We start from the raw sequence: 24,876 nt of genomic DNA, 5'->3' as shown, positions 1-24,876 counted from the left end.
GTGAGATCCAAGGAATCTCGATACTCGTGTTGAAATTTTAGTTGAAATTTCTACAATTTCATTGAACTTTGACACATAGATATTAAAAATTTGGATGCAAATTTCTGCAATTTCATTGAAGTTTATTAATTCTTTGTCACTTCTATATAGATGGCAGCATTGACGTCTATGGGATCTTCATCATCCTTAGCAAGTACTTCATCAACAACTGGACGAAGTCGAAGCACTACTTGGTCATGGTGGGATGAGGTAGATGCAAGGGTGCCATTGAGAGGAGGAGGGGCTCGCCCTTAGAAATGCAAACTTTGCTCTTATGCTCACACTAGTGGGACTGATAAAGTGAGAGCCCATCTTCTACACGAGGAAGGGAATGAGCTGCATTTTTCCACCAATGTATCAATTAAGAAAAGGCAGGAGTTACTTGACCACATAGCCACTTCTATGGGGAATTCACATGCCAAGAGGACGCCAAATATAGCAGTGGATCCAACAACATGGACTCCAAGGCCAATAGGGCATAGTGCTTCATGCAAAAGACCACCAAGATTAGTGGCTACACAGCCTTCTCATGGGCCATCAGTGGCGACAAGTCGTGATGTTAGACAAAGTTCATTGCACACTTCATGGGAACCAAAGAAAAAAGAGAACAAATACAACAGTGGCACACTTTTTTTACCATGACCATATTGCATTCAAATCAGCCCAAGTCACCTTATTTTTTGAATATGGTGACAAAGATTGCAAAGTATGGACCCATGTATAAGCCCCCTTCATCAGAAACTATCAGGACTACATTGTTTTAGAAGGAGAAAGCAACCATAGAGATTGCAACAGCAAATATTTGCAATCAATGGGTAAGAAATGGAGTGACAGTGATAGCAGATGGATGGAGTTACACACACCATAGGTCCATACATGGTGTTGTCGCATATTCTCGTGGGGATGTATACTTCATTGATAGTCATGATGCTTCAAAGACTAGAAAGAGTGCAGATGTATTAGCATCCAAGTGGTGTGAGGTAGTGCAAGCTATTGGGACAAAAAATGTAGTGCAGTTTATGGCAAATGGTGAACCTACAAACAGGGTAGCAGGAAACATTTTAATGGCAATGTATCCACATATCACCTTTAGTCCATGCATGGCACATTGCTTGGATAACTTGTTGAAGGATATTGGGGACTTGCCATGAATTGCATCTCTTATTGCGAAAGGCAACAAGATTATCACATTTATATGTAATCATCAGTACTTGCATGCTGAGTTTTGCAAGAGAAGTGGCAAAGAACTTCTCAAATACTCATATACACGATTTGCATATAACTTTCTTATACTTGGTCAATTGCACTATTACAAAGGTATAATTAGGGAGCTATTTGCTAGTGATGAGTATGAAAATTGGACTGGGGTTGCCACTACTACTGATGTGTTATGTAATGCATATATATCTGATAGAGATTTTTGGGATGAGGTGAATCGCATCAACCAAATGGTTGATCCTATTATGCACATGTTGAGGCTTGCAGATGGCATGGATCCATACATTGGGAAGCTCTATGAAGTTATGGATTGCATGATTGAGAGGTTGGAGAGTTTGGAACCAATGCAGACAGGTATGAGCAGATCAAGGAGTTATGCATCAGCAGATGGAATGAGTATGACTCTCCTATGCATGCTGCACCATATGTGCTTGATCCTGAGTTTCAAGGAAAGATGCAAAAAAGAGACCTTGAGGTGGTCAAGGCTTGGAACACATTGCTTGCAAGGCTTTATCCTAGCCGTAAAATGCAACGCAAAATTAAAAATCAGCTCTCTGTGTATCAGCAAACATTAGGGATGTTTGGTACAAAGAATGCACTAGAGGACAGCACAAATATTAGGGCTGCTTTATGGTGGGAGGACTATAAGGTAAAAGCTCCAGAGTTGCAGAGTTTGGCTATTCGTATTCTTAGCCAAGCAATTAGCTCTTCTTGTTTAGAGCAACTATGGAGCTCATTCAATTACATTCACTCAAAGAAGAGAAATCACCTTGGTACAATGTGGACGAATGACCTAGTTTATGTGAGCTCCAATCTTCAATTGCTAGCTCGTACATCAGTTGCAGAGACTGATTCTTTTATACGTTGGGAAAAATATGACGATAATGATGATGATGATGGTGATGGTGATGGGCAAGATATTCAACAGGATGAGCATTCAAGCACAATGGAGCCATCTTCCATGAATCAGAGCACTTAGCCGCTAGCCTTTTGGAACTTTAGAATCTTGACTTGGAAATTGGAGCTCTTGTAACTTGGATCTTTAGACTTTAAAGTTCAGTGCATATTTTGTGTCTTTGCAATGCACAATTGTTGGACTTATGCAACATTGTTGATTACAGTGTCTAATCGTGAATGCAACAATCCATTGCTGATTACAATGTTTTGAATCTTTATTATTATTGAAACGTGATTATTATGTCTCTAATTTCACGAATTATGGTTGATATAATCCCTCTCTAGATTCTAAGACTTAAGTGTTCTCTCTCTCTCTCTCTCTCTCTCTCTCTCTCTCTCTCTCTCTCTCTCTCTCTCTATATATATATATATATATATATATATATATATGTGTGTGTGTGTGTGTGTGTGTGTGTTTGTGTTGTTCTCTCCTAACTACCTTTAGGCATTCCCCCCATTCCGAGGGGATTCCCGTTTCCGTTCCCCATTCCTAGTAACTATGACCTCTACATGTGACACCTCCAATTGCAACACACGAGCTCTCAATGTGACAACTTTACAAAGAAGAAAGCCTTGAGCTACTATGATAGAGAATAATGAAGAAATTTGGAATCCTCTAAATATGATTGCTTTTGCTACTTCATTGGTTATTGAGTTGGCTCTAATACCCACTGTAAGACGCTCATTTCCTAAATGCATGACTCAAAAGAGGATAATCAGCATGTTCCATGCAATAATATGTATATATATACCAAACGCATGCTTGTGTGCAATCCTATGTAACCATGTCTTCGAATTCTCAAAGAACACCTTCCTACCCAATCTAGAGCAAATAGTTGTTTGAACCCATAATCAACCCACCAACCAACCACTCTCTCTTGCTAGCCTTGATCTACACACTCTCTTAGTTGCTCTATACTCCATTGTTGCCATAGCTAAAGACTACTATCAACTAATAAATAATGCCTCAAGTTGTAAAGCCATCTAATTTTAAGAGATTGTGAACATTGTCATAGTCTAACCTACTCCAACCTCTCTCTTGGCTTAGCTAACCTACTATTTGACATAATTCTAGCTCAACTTGCCACATCATCTCATCTTACTATGTCAACACGATTTCGCATCAAGACATACTACTTGTCTTGGCTAGTTTGAAAATCATCCTTATATAGGCAATGTCGTACCTAGGTGCATTTCAGCCATTTACCAACCATGTCACATGCATACACCATGTGGGGAACAAATTCTAACCAAAAATCCAAGCCATTCTACATATCTACTATCTTGCTCTTTGCACTCAAACGATATGTTGGGGAATGCTAACTTGATGGTAATCCATTGATAGTTGGACTAGGCATGTGTACACATCTATCATGTGCTTCATCTAGACACTTTGCACTTTCATAACCCTTGCCACATTTTAGTGCCGCTTTTGCAAATCCAAGGCTTGCTCAACATAAAAGAGTTTGTTTAGTAATTTAGACAAGTGATGACTTAAATTCTAATGTGTATAAATATGTGAGATAAGTCCTCTGATATGAGATGTTTATATTGTTAGCATTGTGTTCAATCAGCCGCCAACTATTGCATGCTGATCTATTGGCACACACATTATGTTAGTGAAGGCTCTCTCGCAATGTGCTATCAACCCAAGCATGATGCTGAGTTAAATTAGTACAAGCCCATGGCTAGAAAGTGTGTCGTAGCCTCTCCCATTATGCACAGAAACTCAACCTGCCATCCATAGTGGGCTACTGTTAAGATTCGTAGTGTCTAATTTATAAACTATGAAGACAGCCATGTGGTTAATACTCGATCAGAATCTTTTGACCAGAAACACAGGCCGATTGGAAAGGCTAGTCCAATGCACACAACAAAAACGTGGAGGCTGACCCATCAGAGACCCAAGTTCCCTTGAAATTCCACCAAACCAAGAGAGTAGAAAGAACCAGTTCTGTAAACATATCTTCGCAATATGTAATTGACCAGAAAACTGTGTAGCTTGTTCCATGTTTGTAAGACTCTGCAACAGGACGAGTCTTATGCCGAAATTCAACTGCTGCTAAGAAAGCTGTTCTTTTTCCAGCTACTAATGTAATAATTCTAGTCATAGGGGTTGTGCCTCCCCTCTGGAAGCTGCTGTGTGAAGCATCAATAATATCATACCCACAAACTCTTACACAAGTAATGAGTCTACCAGGAAAATTCTACGATGTGGTTGTCATGACAAGTTGGCTTTGAGACGTTCTTTCGGTGCTCTCTTGGTTCTCTACGCACAATACTTGCTAGTTTGTAGAGTGAATAGCTAGGGGAGATGGCAAAAGAAGGAATTTAAAAATTCGAGCCTTTGCTGTATACACCTTGTAACCTTCTCACCTAACTCGACTAGAAGGGCAATCGTGAGCCTGATATATTACATCAGCAATTGAGAAAAAAGCAAATGCTTGTGCACAAAGAGGGATATGAAGAACCACCGATAGCTTGGAAAGGAGACTCTTAGATGTCCCAGACTCGGCCAAACGCTTCCCGAGGGTCACGAGCTGCGCCTCAATACTCTTCCCCTGCGCCATGTCTGAAGACGGGTTTCTTCTCGATCACGCTTGAGTTCAAAAAGGCAGAGAGGACTAGCCAAGCGAGCCGGGATAGCTTAATTCCACCATGGCGGGAATTCTTTGGTCTTCTTGGGGGGGGGGGGAGAACTTCAAAATTAGGGTTGAGCGAAGCTGGGTTTTGTCTCGGAGCTAAATTTGGAAAGGTGCGAGGGGAGGAGAACGCTTCGATGTCGAGGGAAGGGGGGGAGCAAGAGCACCTTGGTCGTCCTTCCTTCGTCTGCTAAACCCTAAAACTCCAAGGTGACTCAAAATCTTTCTTTCTGGACGAAGGAGAGGGAAACTGAGAGCCAGCGAGCGAGCGTGCGACGGGAGTTCAAGGAAAAAAAAAAATAGGAAATTAGCAACATTGAAAACTTTAAAAGGCTTTTTTGGTGCACTAGCCCCTACAGAGTTTCCCGTCACGGGCTCTTCACACTGGTTCTTTCGTTGCATCATTATTATATTAATTAATATGAGTAATTTTGTTTATATTTGTAATAGTAATTTTTTTCGAGGGAGTTCAAGGAAAAACAAGAAAAATTAGCATCATTATATTAATTAATATAGGTAATTTTGTTAATAATTGTAGTAGTAATTTTTTTCAAAGTTCAAGGGGGGTAATTTTGTTAATAATTGTAATTTAGTAACATTGAAAACTTTAAAAGGTTTTTTGTACACTAGCCTAGAGAGTTCCCCGTCACTGGCTCTTTACACTAGTTCTTTATTTACATCATTATATTAATTAATATGAGTAAATTTGTTTATATTTGTAGTAGTAATTTTTTCAAAGGGAGTTCAAGGGGGGGCGGGGAAGAAAAATTAGCAGCATTGAAAACTTTAAAAGGTTTTTTGTGGACTAGCCTAGAGTCTTTCTCGTCAGAGGCTCTTTACACTAGTTCTTTCTTTACATCATTATATTAGTGAGTAATTTTGATATATTTATAGTAGTAATTTTTTTCAAGAGAGTTTAAGGGAAAACAAAAGAAATTTTAACAACACTAAAAACTTAAAGGGTTTTTTGTGCACTAGTCTAGAGAGTTTCGTGTCACTGGCTCTTTACAACATTATTATTATATTAGTATCGATAATTTTGTTGTATTCATAGTAGTAATTCTTTTCAAGGGAGTTCATTCTTTCTTTACATTATTATATTAGTATCAATAATTTTGTTATGTTTATAGCAGTAATTCTTTTTTAGGGAGTTCAAGAAAAAAAGAACTTTTAACAACATTATTAGTATTAATAATTTGTTATATTTGTATTATATTTATATTAGTAATATATACATATAGTCTCTTTATATTTTGTATTAGTATCAATAGCAATTTTCTTTTTCTTTCTTTATATCATTACATTAGTAGTAATTATTTTAACATTAGTTTTTTTCATCATGTTAATATTATATTAATAATATGAATTTTTTACACTCATTGTTTCATTTTATTATTGTATTATTAATTATAGTAATTTTATACTAGTTGTTTCTTTATCTTACTTCTTACTACTATATTATTTTCGTTGTAGGTTTGGAAAGCCCCCTAACCTCCAGAGGGCTTCCCGAACCTATCCCTTTTTCAATCAAAACCCCCTCTCTTCCCCTCTTTTTCACGTGTAATCTCTCATTTTCTCTTCGCCCTCCCCTCTCTCTTACTTATAATCTCTCTCTTTCTTTTCCCCTCCCCTTTTTAATTAAATCAATCCTCTCTCTCTCTCTCTCTCTCTCTCTCTCTCTCTCTCTCTCTCTCTCTCTGATTAAACTTTTTAATTTAATTTTTTTAATTAAAAATTAAAACTTTTTTAAATTCAAAGTTTTTTTAACATAGTTCTCCACACACTTTGAGAGAGAGAGAGAAGAAGAATGATAAAAAGAAGAAGACGGAGAGAGAAGGGGGGAAAGAGAAAATATCTTTTTTTTATTAAATATTTTTATTCTTCCCCTCCCCCCTCTCTCTCATGTGTAAGGCCTATGTTCTGTGTGTGTGTGTTAGATTAACTTTTTTTAATTAAATATTTTTTTAAAATTTAATTTAAAGTTATTTGACATAGTTATTCACACACTTTAAGAGGGAGATAGAAGAAGAATAAGAATAAAGGAGAAGGATTAAAAAAATAAGAAGAAATAGAAAAAGACAAAGAGAGGGGGAAAAGAGAAAAGAGAATAGTCTTTTTTTAATTAAATCTTTTTTATATAGTTTTGACTCAGAGAGAGAGACAGAGAGGAAATATATAATTTGAAAGAGAGAGAAAATAGGGGGAGAGAAAGGGAAAGAGAGAAAATAGAAAAATAGAGAGAGAATAAAAAATATATACAGAGAAAAGAGAGTAAGAGAAAAAAACTTGAAAGAGAGAGAGAGAGAGAGAGAGAGAGAGAGAGAAACCGAGAGAAATATACAAAGATCAAAAAAGAAATAAGAGAGGGGGGGGGGGAACAAAGAGAACGAGAATTATAGAGAGAAAATATAAAATTTAAGAGAGAGAGAGAGAGAGAGAGGAAAGAAAAAAGGAAAGAGAGGGGAGAAGAAAGGGGGGAGAGATAGAGAAAAGAAAAGGAGAGAGAGGATTTGAACACAAGTAGAAAATTATAGAGAGAGGAAAGAAAAAATTTAAAGAGAAATTTAAAAAATAAGGAAAAAATAGAAGAGGGAAGGAAAAGAGAAAGAGACAGAAGAAGAAGAAGAAGAAGAAGAAGGAAAAGAGGAAGAAAAATGGAAAAAAAGATAAAAGAGAAAAAATATTAATTTAAATATTTTTTGAGAGAGAAGGAGAGAGGGGAAAGAGAGAGAGAGAAATATAAAATTTAAAAGAGAGAGAGGGAAAGAAGAAAAAAATGAAAATTAGGAGAAAGGGAAGGAGAAGAAAAAGGGGACGGAGAGAGAGAGGAAAAGAAGAGAGAGAATATAAACATAAAAATAGAATTATATATAGGGAAAATATGAAATTTACATACTTTAAGAGAGACCGAGGGGGAGGGGGAAAGAAAGTGAAAGAATAAGGAGAGAGAAAAGAGAGAGAGAGAGAGAGAGGGAACATGTAAAGAGAACTATAGAGAGAGGAAATATTAAATTTAAAAAGAGAGAGATATGTAATTAAAAATAGAGGAGAAAGAGAGGAGAGAGAGAGAAAAAAAATTAAAAAGAGAATGAAGAGAGAAGAATAAGAAAAATGAAAAAAGAGGAGAGAGAGAGAGAGAGAGAGAGAAGGAAAAGAGAGGAGAGAGGGGGGAGAATAAAAGGGAAGAGAGAGAGAGAAGAAAAGCAGGGAGAGAGAGAGAGAGAGAACCAGGAGAGGAGAAAAAATAAACTAAAATAGAAGGCAGAGAAAGAGAGAGAGAGAATTAGACAGGGAATTCAAGGGGGAGAGAGAGAGAATGAATAAAAATTTAGAAACAAAGAGGGAAAAGAGGAGAGAGAAAGATGAGAAATGCATTGTTGAGCAAAGATTGTCTACATTTTGATCTTGAAACATCAAGATGAAACTAATTGAAGCAATGCTTTTAACTTTAGGCTCTAAACCAAAGTTTTATGAGCACTAATATGTTGGTAGGCCTAGCAATGTTAAACATCACTTTCATTTCTCTCTTTGTTTATAAGTAAAATGACTTATCTATATGTTTTAAACTGTCGACAATGGTGGTGTTTTATGATAGGCCAAAGATGGGTTTCTTGCTATGTATATTATTGTACTAGCAATAGTAGTTTTCACACTCTGTTTCTTTGTACTATTGTATTAGTAATGATAGCTTTTTTTACTACTAATTGTTTATTTATATTATTGCGATTACTGTTATTGTTAATTTATCTATACTTTTATTTAAGGTGCAAGTGATTGTAACCAAGGATTTTAACTTTTAGTGGGCTCAAAACCAAGCTATATGAGCACCAATGGTTTTGGTTGGTCTAGTAAGACCATTACTTTCATCTCTCTCTTTTTTTCTTTAAGAAAAATGACTTATCTATGCATTTAAAACTCTCAAGAATGGTAGTATTTTATGATAGACCAAAGACAAGTTTTCTATTAACCTATACAATAAGTGCAAGCGCGTAATGATACATTTAGTGTCACCCTGCTAAGGCCCATCTCATTACATTACATTGCGTGTTTTACGTTAGAAACTATGATGGATAATGACACTCCCCATGCATATGGATGGTGGTTCTCTCACAAGGTGTCTCCTTTTTGTTGCCACCTCACTAAGGGATAGTTGTGGTCAACATTATCAATATCATGCATCATAAGCCTCGAAACTAGTGTCTTAATCATTTGTTATGTAATTGTACTTTATCTTATCCCCCCTTTTTTTAAGAGACAATTGAAGTCAAGTTGTAATTTCTCAATTATTCCCAATTACTCTCAACAACTCGTAAGACCACGTGTCACAAGGACCCACTTTTTGTTGCAATGCATTGGTCAATTTATTTATGTGTCAAATGCAAGCTTTACTTGTGTATACATTATTGCCCTTGCAACTAGTTTTTTTGCCAGGATTCAAAACTAGATTTAAGCAAGCTTAATGTTGTACATGTGACAAGTCCATTACTATTGTTTAAGGTGTTTACAACCCACATCAAAATCGGGACACTTAATGGAAAGTAAACTCTAATCAAAGAGTGAAATAATAGAAGTGAAAATTGCCTATAGTTATTAGACGTAGTCGCATCAGATGTTCATGCATATTCAAAGGAGCTTAGTTAGCTTAGCAATACTCATTATAACTTGGCATCATCAATATGTGGTAGTCTCATCCTCACTCATTAAGCACACAAAGAGGAGGAGATTTTTTATTTTTTATTTTGTATTTGAGACTCTCTCACTTTCCTCCACTTCATTATATAGACGGTTTACCATACGACCCACTAGATTGGTTGTTTACGTAACCCTTCTATTAGACTTAATTTAGTATGTATCTTATAGTCCTAAATATAGGGCTCATTTTGGACTTTGCATTTTGACCTCAATGAATATTTTTCTTAATTTGTTATTTATAGAACTTATTTTCTACACCCAATGAAATATATGATTATGGCATTAGCGAATACCATTTAGTAATGCTAGGGCAAGAAGCAAAGGCTCGCTAGATATAGAGCTCTATGCAAATGTGCACGTCTATGTGTGGACATCTATACTATATTATAATCGATGAATTTAATGAACTTAGGACTGATCTCGCATGGGAATCACACATTGTTCCCAAACCTCCAAAAATAAATATATGTTTTTTTTTAAACTTTCTTTTTCTCTTATCATATTCCCAAAACCACAAGTATGGTGTGTTGTTAGTGACAAATATAGGGTAAAGGGGCCAACAGATTGTCATCTAACACTCCTCCATTATAAAAAAAATTTCCAAGTGAGTTGTATAAATGTTTTTTAATGGTCAAACTATTTTTATTATATAGAGCTCAAAGAAAAAATATTAGGATATTTTGATATTTTTATCAAATAGCCTTAGTTACAAATGAAAGGTTCATAAAAGAGGGACAGTGAGGGGCCAATAGAGTGACACTCGAGGATGCATTGCTTTGGGGTTTTACAAAATCTAAAATGTAAAAATTTTTACATGGCTCAATTGTTTGACTTTAGCATTTGTGATTTTAACAAATTCATATTATATTGTTAAGTGGCTAAAAAAGCCACATCTTTCTTGTAAAATTGTAACTCAATTGGGGTGGGGTGTGTTTTCCTTTTGGAGGGCGCTTTATTGGCCCCTTTACCCTAGAGAGAACTCTCCCCATGGAGGAACACATTTTTTTAACTCTTACACGTGCACGTGCATGCATGCGCGCACACGCACACACACATTGTTGAAAGAGTTGTACAAAGATCATGTTTTCTTTAGGTGAATAGTGAATGTGCAATAATCGGTCACCTTTCACTATTGATATTTGATGTTGCACTAGCTTGCTTTCTTGACTTGATTATTTTCTTCACGTGAATAGTGAATGTGCGATAATGGGTTACCTTTCACTATTGATATTTGATGTTGCACTAGCTTGCTTTCTTGACTTGATTATCTCACATGTTTTTTATCTCTAGCCCTTCACATGGAAGACAGATGCTCTATCAAATTTGTGTGTAGGAATGATAACATAGTCATGAAAATTAGACTTTAGAGCACAACTATAGCACAATCATGCAATCAAGCAAATCATTTATTAGAACACAACTAAGGCAAATCAAGTTTTAGAATACAACGACAATTCCTTTCATATTGATCTCCACTCATCGAAAGAAATCTTTTCTATTCTATTAGGCAACATTGTTTCTTTTGTAGAGAATTTACTTATGTTAAAAAAAACTTCTTGTGTTTTATGCAACAATTTTTTGTCTACTACATGTTTCGCAAAGAAGTATATTGTTTGTTTAGTTTCTTTGTTTCTTAGATGATTTCTAGTCATCTTTCCTCCATGAAGGAGAATGAAGAATAGTTGTCCCAATGGGCTCACTATGAGTACAAAAGCATCTCTCTCTATAAACTATGCATTACTATTAATGGGAATGAAATTAGACTAATCCATCATTTGTGAGGATATACAATGCTTTGGTCGTGCTTGATAACCCTATAGATGGCACTTTTAACTAATGCCTTTGTTGAGTTTTGGTGTAACAAGTAGTGACGTTCATCTATGCAAGAGCTCAAAGTCATGGCCTTTTTTTCTAGCATCGAAGCTTGAGCCTAAAGTTGAGGCTCTTGGTCATGGACGACACTTCAAGATGAGGGTCTAAGAAGGTAAAGTGTGCAGTAATAAAGTTTGAATACTGGTGCACCACATGCTCAACTAGACGATGCAAGGATATTACAAATGTAAGATTCAAGGTTTTCTCTCCTTTCCAATGTCCAAGTGTTGGGATAAGAAGAGAGAAGAGAATTTATTGCTAACCTTGTTGGCCATTGTTGCTGTTGGGGCGTACAACCTACTATGTAATGGAGGTTTTAGAAGCTAGTGAATCGCAATTCACATGTTCAAACATCATAAATATTCATTGAAGAGAGGGATTTTTTTCAACAGCTTGCTAACCATGCTGGCCATCATTGCATGATGAGAAGTGCAACGAATGGAGATTTCAAAACATTGTGGACTTTAATTCATATGTTGGAACATCAAAGAGAGGGATATTATTGATGAATCTATGAACTCTATATTGAGGGGTTATTGATAGTAAAAGCCATGAAGGAATGCTAGGTGCCTAGCAGATTGACATGAAATAAATTTCCTTAGTTATTTGCTTGAGAAAATTGGATGGATATGGATTATTGAAAGAAAAAGTTCAAAAACTACCACCAATGTAGTGTGGTGTGCCTTGGATAATTGGAAATTTTAGCCACATTAACCAAATAAGAAAGGTATTTTTTTGCAATGATATTCAAGGCTTCCTTTCATTGGCATTTATTATTGCATTGGCCTCTTATTTCACAATGGTTTGCCTACATCTTTATGATCTCTAGTCCTTGCTTGTGCAAGATGAATGTGCATTAAGGTTTTGCATACATGATAAATAGGGCAATGAGGCCAATTAAGTTTTGTGTGCAATAAGATTATGTATTCAACCTCCCTCAACTTCACAAGAGCTACTTTACGGCATCCTTTTAGAATACTTCTAACTTGGAGGTCATTCAATATGCTTAAAGTATGGGCATGCATGGACACAACATCCTCCAATCCAATGCTTCTTGGCCTACCAAAGCAACTATTTAAGCTCTAATTCATTGAAGTACATGGCTATCCATGAAATAACATCTCAAGATGGACATCATGTGCAAAAACTCCAATCCATACCCATTTTCATGACAACTTTGTTGTCTTATAATGTAGCCATCAAGCTAAAGGCTTTCTTGACCTTATGAGCACATGTGTCAAAAGTGTCTTGACTTCGGTGCAATTACATTCTAGAGGTATGTAGTTTTGATGTACTTGGCTATCAAGTGTCATTGAATAGCCTATTATGTTTGGCCTTTGTCAAGAAAACTACACATGATAATCTTCATTATTGTAGGTATGATCAATTTTCTCTTTAAGGTTTGTACAAGTCTCATTCTCTATATTTTGCACTACAAAGAGTCACCCTATTGTTTACATGCATTTTTTTTCCCACAATTTGATTATCCTAACATGACATTTAATAGATATTATTAACAAAATTGTTGGATTTTGAACTCTTTAATTGAAGAGAGAGAAACATCATAAGAAAATATGTGCTCATCATTACATGCATACTATCATAATATGCAGTTTGTGCAAGCAATTGCATTAATGTAAAAGACTTCATGTATTTAAAAGGGAAAAAAATGCGAGCATACATATTTGCATATTCATTATAGGTGGTGCACAAACGAGCTATTGAAAATATATTTTACATTTTGTTTTCATGTGTGTGTGTGTGTGTGTGTGTGTGTGTGCGCGCGCGTGAGCTCTAAACACACCTAGTATCTTCTTTTTTGGTTTTGTATAAGTTTTTTATTTTTTACTAGGTTTGTTAGTTTTGTAAATTTGCTCTTAATTTGCATACACATGTGCAATAACAACATGCAACATGCTATCTACTTTGTATGCAAGACTCAACCATTTTGATTTTCCACGTCAATGGACATTCTTTATAAGTAAGATGCATTGGAAGAATGGATACTTGAGAACCTATGAGTAATTGAAATCTTATTAGCATTTTTTATTCATAAGTGAAAGTGGACACATGGTAACTACTTGACCGTACACTCTTGGTAAAACACAAAGCAACTACTTGATCATGAACTTTTGAACATATATCTTGGTAGTAATTCATCTCTTAAGAATTGTATAGTTGTATTATATAGCGAAGTGAGTGTGCCTTTGATGCTTCAAAGTCATACACATTTTGCAAACCTTTTATTTACGTATAAAATCATCGAACATAATATATAATTTCATTTTTGGTTAATGTGACTAAAATTTCTATCCAAGGCATGCCACACTACATTGGTGGTGGCGATGGGACTTTTTCTCCTACCAAACCATATTCATGCAAATATCTCAAGTAGAACAACAACTTGACCATACCTTGGCATTTGTGTTCCAAGAGCAGTAACTTAGTCCATGCCTCTTTCAAAACACAAACAATAGAGGAAGTTCTCTTCGTAAGAATCTTCTAAGCACCCAATATTCTATGATTGCTTTTATTGCTGTGAATATCCTCTCAATGTAGGGTTCTAAGATTCAATGATAAGATCCCTCTCTTCAACAAATGTCTCAGACGTTCCAACACATGAATTGCAGTCCACAATTTTTTGAAACCTAGATTTTGTAGATGGCTATATTCCGTAATAGTAATGATGGCCAAAAATGCTAGCAAGTTGAATAACATTCCCTCTCTTTGATGAATGTCGTTGATGTTCCAACACATGAATTGTAGTGCACTATCTTTTGAAACCTCCATTACATAATAAGTTGCACTCCCCAATAGGAATAATGGCCAACATGGTTAGCAATAAACTCTCTCATCTCTTCTTCCTTTCACACTTGGACACTAAAAAGAATAAAAAACCTTCAATGAACATTTATAATTGCCTTGCATCATCCAATTGAGCATGTGGTGTACTAGCATTCAAACTTTACTTGGCACAAATTATAGCTATTAGAAAGCACAAATTTGGCACGTTCTAGTATACAATTTATAGATTAAGCCATTAAGACATGAGGGTGTAAAGCTCGAATGCTTTGATATAGAGAATTGGGCTAAACTCGATGAGTTATGTAAATCTACAATCATTTTGTCACTCTCTAAGCAAGTCCACTATGATGTTATCTTTAATGGGAAGTTTGCTATATGATTTTGGCAACCTTATGATTTTGGTACTCTATGTGGATGATATGTTGATTGCTAGGAGTGCTCATGTTATGCTATATACCTTGAAAGGTCGGATGAGCTTTGAGATGAAGGACATGGGACACGCCTTGCATATTCTTGGGATGTGTATTATGCACGATTTCTCTAAGGGGCTCCTTTACTTCTTTCAAAAGGAGTACATTCAAAAGGTTCTTGAGTGGTTTCATATGCAAGATGTTAAGCCTATAGGTTGTCCTTTACCTTCTCATGTGAAGGTTAGTCATGCCGATTGTTTGTAATCTGATGAGTAGAAGGTTGAGATAGCTAAGATCCCCTGTGCATTTGTAGTGGTTTGGGCGGTTTGATGTATGCCATAATAGCCACTCATCCTGATATATCGTTTGTAGTGGAAGTTGTGGCATGCTATATAGCTACACATGGCAAGTGGCATTGGGATACTGTGAAGGGTATCATGAGATACCTTAAGGGCACTACAAATATGTGCATATGTTATGGTGGTTGGCGGATACAGGAGTCATGGGGTACATTGACTCTGATTACGTAGGACATGCAACGGTAGGAAGTTCACCTCTAGCTATGTCTTCACCTTTGCTAAAGGTATTGTTTCTTAGATGTTGAGGGTGCATATATGCACGGCCCTTTCCACTACAGAGGCAAAGTATGTTGCAGCCATTGACGCTTACAAGGAGGCTCTTTGGTTAGGCAATCTGGTCTCTTGCAAACCTTGGTATTTCTAATGTGGTCCCTACACTACATCTAAATTCTATGAGTGCTATTCAATTGCTGAAGAATCTGGTCTTCCATGCAAAGATAAAGCACATTGAGGTGCACTATCATTTCATCAAGGAAGTGGTACAGGACAAGTCTAATGAGCTTGTCAAGATATCGACTGAAGATAATCTTGCAAATCTATTCATGAAAAGTCTCTTAGTGGAGCATTTTGCCTTTCTTAGGAAGATGATGGGCATAGGATGGCATGTCATTTATTCCTCATCCTGTTGTACTTTGTCACTTTTTTTTCTCATTCTCTCCTCACTAGGAGCACATTTTCCTACTCGTGCCTAACCATCCATGTATTTATTACACTAATCGTACTCATGCACCTGTACAGTGCAGGTGGCAGGCACCCATCATTATCACTTCATTCTTTATTATTTCAATGACATCTGAATAAGGGAAGGCCAATCACACATCATGATTGTTGGAGCTCCCACATACAGTATATCTCTCTCTTGCTCTCTTGCTTCATTTGCCATAGCTCTCACTTTGCTCTTGCTTCCGCTTGTGTGCTTCCACTCGGGCTCTACCTTTCAATTAGTCTAACAAGAATCTTAAGTGCTTAAGGATTGACAATGATGGAGAATACTCAGATTCCTTTACAAACTTTTGTGTAAGATATGGTATTAATAGAGATTTGACAACTATTGAAAATCCTCCTCAAAATGGTATGGCTAAGAAAATGAACATGACCATTTATGAAAGGGTCCATAGTATGCTCTTTGATGTTGGTCTCACTAATGGATTTTGGACTAAAACTATAAAGACAATAATACATTTGATCTTAGTAGGTCTCCAGGTAAGCCATTGGACGGCAATATACTAGAGGAGTTATGGTTTGGCCAGAGACCTTATGTGATTTTAGTTGTGAGGTATTTATGCATATACGTAAGGATAAGTGGAGTAAGCTTGATAACAAGTCCAAGAAATGCATTTTTATTGGCTACAGAGAGTCTCTAAAATGGGATATGGCTTGTGGGATCCTTAATCTATAAGGGTAGTACACAACCATGATGTCATTTGTAATGAGAATAAGATCCATAAGTAGTGTGTCAAAAGGGTTGAGCTCTGCATAGTGGTATTTTAGAATGATGAAAATCCACCACATGAGCACATTGTATGACTTGTTCCACATAATGCAGGGCTTGGATAGCTTGCTAATGCTACATGGGAGTGCCATGGGATTGTGGATAGTCTCATATCTTATAGGAGATGAGTGGGATAGTCAAAGGCTCCTGTTGAGCCAATTTTACATAGGTCTACAAGGGTTTCTAGAATGTGATATAGATATACTCCATCTCTAGACTATGTCATGGTCACAAATTGTGGTGGGCCTCCTTATTATGTTAATGCTATGACTAGGGATAACAATCATACTTGGAGAAGAGCTATGTAATTAGAGATGGATTCTTTGGAAAAGAATGGGAATTAGATCCTTTGCCTAAGGGCAAACATGCACTGCTATATGGATGTGGGTCTATAAGTTGAAGATAACTCTATTTGATACACTACCTAAGGCAAGATCATGTGGCCAATGGATTTAAGCAAATGAGATCTTCTCACTAGTAGTCAAGATGACTACCCTTCATATGGTCGTTGCTAAAGAGGATATGGAGTTGGTGTAGATGGATGTAAAGATTGCTTTCTTGTATAGGGACTTGCATGAGGATATTTGTATGCATCAACCTAAGCAAATTGTCATGGAAGGCAAGGAATACTTGGTATGTACGCTACATAAGAGCTTATGTGGTTTAAAATAGACTCCCAAGGAATGGTATCATAAGTTCAATGCCCTTATGTAGTCTGCAGGGCACACTAGAAGTGAGACTTATTACTACCTCTATACTAGGAAGGCTGGAGATGGTAGCCTTATGATATTGATTCTTCATGCGGATGATTGCATGGAAGTCCATTTTGGATGTGGATAATTTAAAGAAAAGGTTGTATGAAACTTTGACATGAATGACTTAGCGAATGTTGGTCGTGTTCTTGGTGTGCATATTATACAAGATCAAGATTGCTCTTTTAATCCCAAAAGGAATACAATGGAAAGGTATTGGAGTGTTTCAATATGAAGAGGAGGAAGACTATCACTATTTCATTACCTCTATATTTGAAACTTAGCCAAGGGGACAACAACCCTAAGTTAGATGAGCAAAAGGCTGAAATGGCCAAGATTCTTTATGCATTTGTAGTTGGTAGCTTGATGTATGCCATGGTTACTATACATCCAAATATTTTCTACTACAAGTTTTGTCTTCACTTTCACAAGTGGTGGAGTCTCTTGGGTCCCTTGATTGTAGCCACGTATGACTTTATCTACCATTGATTCAAAGTATGTTATAGCCACTAAAATGTGCAAGGAAACTATGTGGCTTACTTGTGTAGTGAGAGACTTGGGCATTACAAGAGAGGTGCCATTGTGATAAAGTTCCATTTAATTAGTGTGAAACCCTATCTTTCATGCAATAATAAGCACATTCAGGCAAAGTATCACCTCATTAGGGAGGTTCTTGAGGACAAGCACATCAAGCTTGTCAAGATCCATATGCATGATCACCCTACAAATATTCTCACAGTGAATTTAGCTTTGGAACACTTTGCATACTCTAGAATGTTGATGGGCATTGGATAGTATATTTGCTTTCTTTTTATACACCCACAAAGGTGCATTGGCATTTAAATGGAAGGTTGTTGGGGTAAAGGTCAATGGCCAATAACCAAGGAGCACCCCTTGTATATATACACATTGTATATTCATATATAAGTAAAGATAAAAAAGAATAAGGTACCATTCATTTTGTACCCACATAATTCTCTTGTATTCATCTGTCTCTCAGCCCTCTTGCACTCTACAACTTCTACCTTGCATCCCATGATTGCTTCGCTCTCATTGTATACATGTGTAAATGCTTTAGAACCACTTATATGTGATCACACAATCCATCCTCGTTTTCCAAATTATCCCACCTTGTGCCTAGGTAAGACAACAAGCCTACAAACTCTAGCCAAGATCCTAAAACATTTACAAATACATTTAAAGGGGGAAGCTTGAGAAATCTAGAACCCTCTCTCTCTCTCTCTCTCTCTCTCTCTCTCTCTCTCTCTCTCTCTCTCTCTCTCTCTCTCTCTCTCTCTCTCGTGTGTTGTTGCAATGGGTGTACAAATCTTGAGTTTTATTTCATGTGTGATAATGGGCTGCCTTTTACTATTGATGCTTGATGTTGTATAAGCTTGCTTTCTCAACCTAATTTCCTTGCATGCTTTTGACCTCTACCCCTTCCTATTGAGGATGGATGAGGAATCAATGCAAGAAAGATAATGCAATCATGAAAATGAAAATTTAGATCACAATTATAGCACAATTAGGCATATCAAGTTTTAGAACATAACTATTGTTCCCACCTTGATCTACATTCATTCAAATAAATCTTTTGTGTTCTATCATACAACATTGTTTCTTTTGGATGATGGAGTTTATTTTTGTCTTTATGAAACTTTTTATATTGTTTGCAACAGTTGTTTGCTCTACTACGTGTTCTATGAAGAAGTATATTGTTAGTTTAGTTTTTTAGTTTCTTAGATAATTTCCAATTAGGAGAAGTAGAGGTAGTTTGTCCCAATGGGCCCGCTATGGGTACATAAGTAATCTCTCTATAAACCAAGGGCTATCAAGTCATATATTAGTGTTAACCATAATAAAATCAAAGCTGATGCATCCATACATACCTAGTAGGAATATATAGTGCTTTGATCATGCTAGATGGCCCAATACCATAATGCAAGAGATAAAAGCACAATCTAAGACAAATAAGCTAGTGTAAATGATAGCAAAACAGTCCCAAGATCACAACCATGAGTGGGAGAAACTACTAAAAGGATGAGCTATCTATTAACAATAATCAAGTAATTATCAAATCCAAGTGATTGTCCTTAAATAGAATTCATAAAATTGAAATGACATGTTGTTGTAATAAGCTGCAGCAATATGCCAACAACTAGGTGTGAGCAACCAAGAAAGAAAGACGAGGAACAATCGACACTAAAAGCTGTCACAACTATAGTGTGATAGTGACCATGCATGTGGTAGGCATATACATCATGCACATAGGAGATCTCAAGGTAAAGAGAAGAGAATTGCCAAATGCATAATCCATAGAGCAAAGCTCAATATGTAACCTAGGAACATATAAATATCATCAATAATACATTGATAGGCATAAGTGCCATGCCCAAAGTAAGTGATCAAATTAGCCCACTGTAGGGTGATTCCATCCAATACATGTCAAGAGAGCATGTACATGAAGTAAGGGTCCCACGGTCTTGATGAAAGTAGCTTAAGCTCAACTGCATAAATCCAAAGCTTTATATAACATCCAAAGTAGAGCAGGTAACTCCCATTGGAACAAAATCGAATGTTAAATGAGCATTGCAAGCTCAAAACATCAAGTACATGACAACTGAGTATCCAAGATACATGAAGCATAAGCTAATGGGAGCATAAAACCTAATAGATTCTTCAAGCCTATAACTGCATCAGCCATTCAAGTAAGCAAGGCATGTAACCACAGCTAAGATTAATGTAATAGAGCTCAAAAGCATGTCATAGCATATCAGGAAGTATACATAACAACCAAAGTAGTGATACATCACTGAGTATCCCATAAAGCATCAATAAGCATTAGGAATAAGCTTTTCACTAATAAATACTTGTTGACTTGTTATCATATCACTAAAATGATAGTGAAATATTAGTTATTTCAAGCTTAAATTAGTCCTGAAAGCATAACCATACCATTAGAGTACCAAAATAGCATCCCTGAAGTATCAAACATGCATTATGAAATTTTTTGTTTGCTGTCTAAATAATAACTATTCTATTTTGTGTGAAACAAAGAATAGAAAATTGCGTAGAATTAATGTTGTGAGTGCTTAGATAAGTAGCTCTCGTCAACTCTTTGTTGTTAGCTATAGAATGCTTAAATCTGATATTGTATGCAAAAGCTATGGCCAAAATACGATAGTGGTATTAAGTTGCTATAGTTGTCCACGACTTCTACAGTATGCTGTGTATCCACTCAAAATCGATCAAATGTTTGCTCCTTAGCTTAGTATGTATTTAATAAGGCTTAGCTAAGCCTTGGGAAGCTTCTCAACTGTACCTAGGAGAGAGAGAGAGAGAAGGAAGAAGACTGCAGAAGAGAGAGAAGAAGAGAGCAGAGGAGAGAGAAATACATGGAGAAGAGAGAGAAAGATAGGAAAAGAGAGAGAAAGAGGGAGAAAGAGGGAAGAGAGAGAGAGGAATCCATGGGAGCTGAGGGTGAAGGTGAGGAGACAGATTTGTATTTCTCAAAATGGTCCCCTAATCAAGTCTTTGTACACCTTAAATACCCCATTAGTGTAATTGGGTATTTGCATGTGCTAACCCCGTGTACCCTCTAATCCCATTCTTTACATTCCATTTCGATTTGGAAGGTTTTTGCCCTAAAAAACAAAAAGAGGATGTATTGGTATGGCTGGGTGGGGGGGGGGGGGGGGGGGTGAAATCTTGTGGAACGGTGGCCTATGAGCATGTATGCAGTGTGAGCATGAGGGAAGAAGGTAACTAAGTACAAGGGTAGGCACCAATACCAAACAAGAAGGGCTAGACAACACTGGACAGCATGTTGTCCTGAACAGACTTGCAATGGAAAACTGATGAAGGGGAGCTACAAGCTCTACCCTGAGACCTACGAGCCGCTTATTGATCAAGCGTTTCAAGCCGAGCGGCCATGGCTACCTCTCACATAGCCGACGCGCCATGCCTACCTTACGAGTGTAGTGAGCTTACCTTGATGCTCGATTGAGTACCCTCCTCTCTCTTGCACACCGGTAGCTCCGTGATCCTTGTGGCAAGCTCAAGCAACCTCAGTCCCTCTCCCATGAGCTCCATCCTCCATAGCCATGTGTGAGACAAGGGAAGAGAAGAGAAGAGAAGAAGATGGAGAGAGGAGATGGAGAGCTTCTTCTCCACGATCCCTCACTCACACACACTCACACACTCACTCCCTCACCCTCTCACACTCCCTCACTCCCTTTCTCAAGCACAAGCAAGAAGGCAAGAAACAAGAGAAGAAGAAGAAGAAGCTTTAGCCACACACAAGAATGAGCTTCTCATTCACTTTTGAACTTTATATACATGCCCTCCCTTCTTTGGGCGGTCATCCCTTTTTTTACATGGCCGGCTATTGGCCTAAGCCCATTTCTCATTTCCCACCATTCTAATTTATCCTATTTCCAACTAATGCATACAATTTGCACAGGAACGAGCCTGGTACTCTTTTACAAGAATTCGGGAGCGCTTCCACATTTAATGGTGCGCTTTTTACTCTTTTGCTTTCTCGGGGCGACACTGAGACTTTCTGGGGGTTGTGCTCGAACATTTAAAAATTTCAGGGTCTGGTTACTGGTCAAGGCACCTTTTCCTTCTTGTATCCTGCGCCTTTTTTGCTATTTCCTTTTTTCCATTTTCCCGCTCCTCTGCTCCATTTTCCCGCTCCTTTGTGCTACGGTAAACACGGTAAACATTACCCCCCTCCTAGCCAAGTGCCAGTCCCATGGCACTACGGTGGGAAGTAGTGGGATAGTTGGGTCTGCTATTAAGCGGAACTGGTGGGTAGATGACACTGATTCAAAGGTGAGGGCGTGAATGAGAGGTGATGGAGTTTAATGACGATGGCCAGGAGAGATTCCGGCATGCTTTAGGCTTCATGAAGATGCTCAGCATTTCTTACACAGTTGTGGCTTCTATTCTGCAACGGCCGATAGGGGTTCTAGTTGGCTAGTGAAAAATATGTAGCCGGTCATCCCTTGAGCATCAGAAACGCTTGATGAATAAGCAATCCCTTAGGAGGATGGTGTTGGAGGGATTTATCCTGGAGAAGCTCCCCCGAACTCTGCCTTGACAGAGATATGCTTTGTCTTCGCATTGAAGATCCGTGTCTTTGGTTTGAAGATCTTTGTCTTTTATTTGAAGATCTTTCTCTGTGATTTCAAGATCTTCAGTGCTGCGTTGAAAATCTTCAACCTTGAATTGAAAATCTTCAGGCTTGTGGAATCAATAAGCGATCCATAGATCTTGAGGCGTTAGGCATGCATCTTTGAAAGATGAGATTCCGAAATCTATGCCAATGGTAGATCTATTACTGAGTACTCCTTTTGCTTGATTTGGTTCAATCATGGTAGCCATCAGGAGGCAGATGGTTGGCGACATGAAGCATGTTGGTCCGTCCAATCCAATGCAGAAAAGCTCTTGAAACAGTAGCAATGGTGTCATGTCTGACACATGGAAAAAGTTTTGGTCATTAAAGGATGCCGTGGATGATCTTCTTTAGCTGAGTAGCCAATTCTTGAAACATGAACATAACCTGCAAGAAAAGTTGTGTACTTCCTAAGGGGTTTGTCTGCCTCACCGTGTAGTGCATGGTGCATGTGGCAGTGGAACTGGGAGATGGGTCTAACCTTGGGCAAGCCCTTGGTAATGTTCCACACTTGAGGACCTAGTTCATATGTCGTTGGAGGTGCGGTGCAAATCTTAGGGTGACAGGTCCGAAAGTCCTGCCCTTGATGTGCCCTAAGTGTGAAGTGGGGAAGGGGCTAGGGAGAACCCTAGATGCAGTGACTGTGGTGCACAACAAGGTGAAGGGAAGTTGCAAGCTCATCATGTGAAGTCTTCTCTCTCTTATCTTTGCTTAGTAGTAGATTCATCCCTTGGCTTTGCTATTCTTTGCTGTTGTCTCTTCTTTCCAGTTCACCTTTTCTTTTGTTGCCTTGTGTCTTTTTTTTTTTGTTTTTTTTTTGAAGAGGTTATACATAGATGCATGTGATACAAGGGCATGATGGAAGTTTAATCCTCGTCATCCGAATGGCGGGTAGGGGATGGTGGAGGGCGAGGGGCTTTGTTAAGGAATCTGTGGCTCAGCATATAGCCCTTGAGATTGAGGTGGGTCTTAAGAGTGGTGGTGGAAAGGAAAGGGTGGTTGCACTATGTGAATTTACTATCGCTCAGATCCTCAAGCAGTGCAATACAGAAGGATGGCAAAAGAGTAGTGCGCATCATGAGGGGAGTCATGGTGCTGCTATCTATGGCATTGGGGTTGAAGTAAAGGGGTGGAAGGTGGCGTTCTTGAGGTGCAGGCTCTTGGTAGATTAGGACCCTAATTAGTTTAAGATAATTATAGGCTGTTATGAAGGCGGGGTCAGGATAGGATGTGAACTCACTAAGGAATCTATCTATGGAACTGTACAAATTAGGGAGGGTAAATACAAGGGCATCTTTATAGGAGGTGCTATTGGCGTTATAGATGATAGGGAAGTCAAAACTGCCGTGGATGGACGGATTAAAATCCACACCTACCCTTCAAAGATACGGCATGAATGTGGGGTCGTTTCTCTCAGAAGAAAGGGTGTTACAAAACGCCATCCAAGTGTCAAGGTTGACATAAAAAATGCATCTTCTCCAGGTGGGGTTGGCAATTGTAGCCCTCCACCGATCTAGGCACCTGGAAGACTTTATCATGCCGAAATTCGCAGTTCTCGGTTCCCCAAGCAGTTGGGTTGGCCTCTTGCTCCGCAAGCCACTTGTCCTTGAGCCTTGCATCCATAGCGATTACATCGTTTACAACTTCAATGGGCATTACTCTATTTAGTTTGGTGGGAAGCTTGAAGCTTAAGTTGAAGGGGTTGTAGGCACATTCTTGATGTTCCCAGATGATTAGCTCTGCATGGAATCCAGCATGGAGGTCCTCAGGGCGCGGTGGAAGAGACGCAGGTTGCCTTGGGACAGGTCTAATGTTCAGCTTCTTCCTTGCCTTCTCCACCATTTCTCTTCTGTGCTTAGCCAGGGCTGCTTTTCTCTCAGCGGACATGTCAGTGGGTTGCACTTCATATTGTCATGGAGGAGAGGGTGGTGGGATGTAGTCCTCCTCCTGAGGTCCCAGATCAAACTCTGGTCCACCCCCTTCTGCTTGCACTTCTTCTTGCACCTTCTCTTCTGTGAAACCAAGTTGCACCGTCAGGCCTACCTATGTAAGGTATTTTCTTTGCTCCTCCAGGCTCTGTGGCGGGCCTCCTAGTTGCAATGGTATGTGCAGGCCTACTGTTAGGGCTCTACGTGCAATGGCTAGCTTCTTCTGCAGAGCTGATCATTGGCCTCGTTTTCTTCAGTTTTGGTGGAGTGAAGCAGCATGTTGAGGAAAGTGTACTGCTGGTCCATCATAGAGAGCTGGGCAACCTCTGCCTGATTTTTAACCAACACTCTATCTCCTTTTGCTTTAGCCAATCGATGTGCCAGGTCTCGTATCCTCCTTTCGTTGTGGTCAGCCCATTCCTTCGCTCTCTTCTCTATATCTTCCAAGCTCTCCCCCTGATGGAGGGTCATAGCCATGAATCGTTGCTTTTGGTCTTCGAGCTCGTGGTGTAGGTAGGGCTGCTCCTGGTC

The 24,876-nt window shown here is 38.2% G+C and overlaps 1 protein-coding gene across 2 annotated transcripts in view; it reads right to left on the bottom strand.

The window, feature by feature from the left end:
* The window catches only part of LOC148032676 (sister chromatid cohesion protein PDS5 homolog A-like), a 33,781-nt gene extending 28,650 nt beyond the window's left edge, over positions 1-5,131 (bottom strand). For both annotated transcript variants that reach the window (XM_087683303.1, XM_087683304.1), the window contains exon 1: positions 4,689-5,131. In XM_087683303.1, coding sequence (XP_087539429.1) covers positions 4,689-4,784 — 96 coding nt within the window. In that variant the 5' untranslated portion in view covers positions 4,785-5,131. The remainder of the gene's footprint in view (positions 1-4,688) is intronic.
* Between the last annotated feature and the right edge of the window lie 19,745 nt (positions 5,132-24,876).

The sequence above is a fragment of the Lygodium microphyllum genome, chromosome 8 (assembly GCF_053477565.2).
Source record: "Lygodium microphyllum isolate KBCC chromosome 8, Lygodium_microphyllum_v1.1.10, whole genome shotgun sequence".
Classification (NCBI taxonomy): Eukaryota; Viridiplantae; Streptophyta; class Polypodiopsida; order Schizaeales; family Lygodiaceae; genus Lygodium; species Lygodium microphyllum.
Note: the sequence above shows the minus strand (reverse complement) of the source record. Positions and strands in the feature narration are given on the sequence as shown.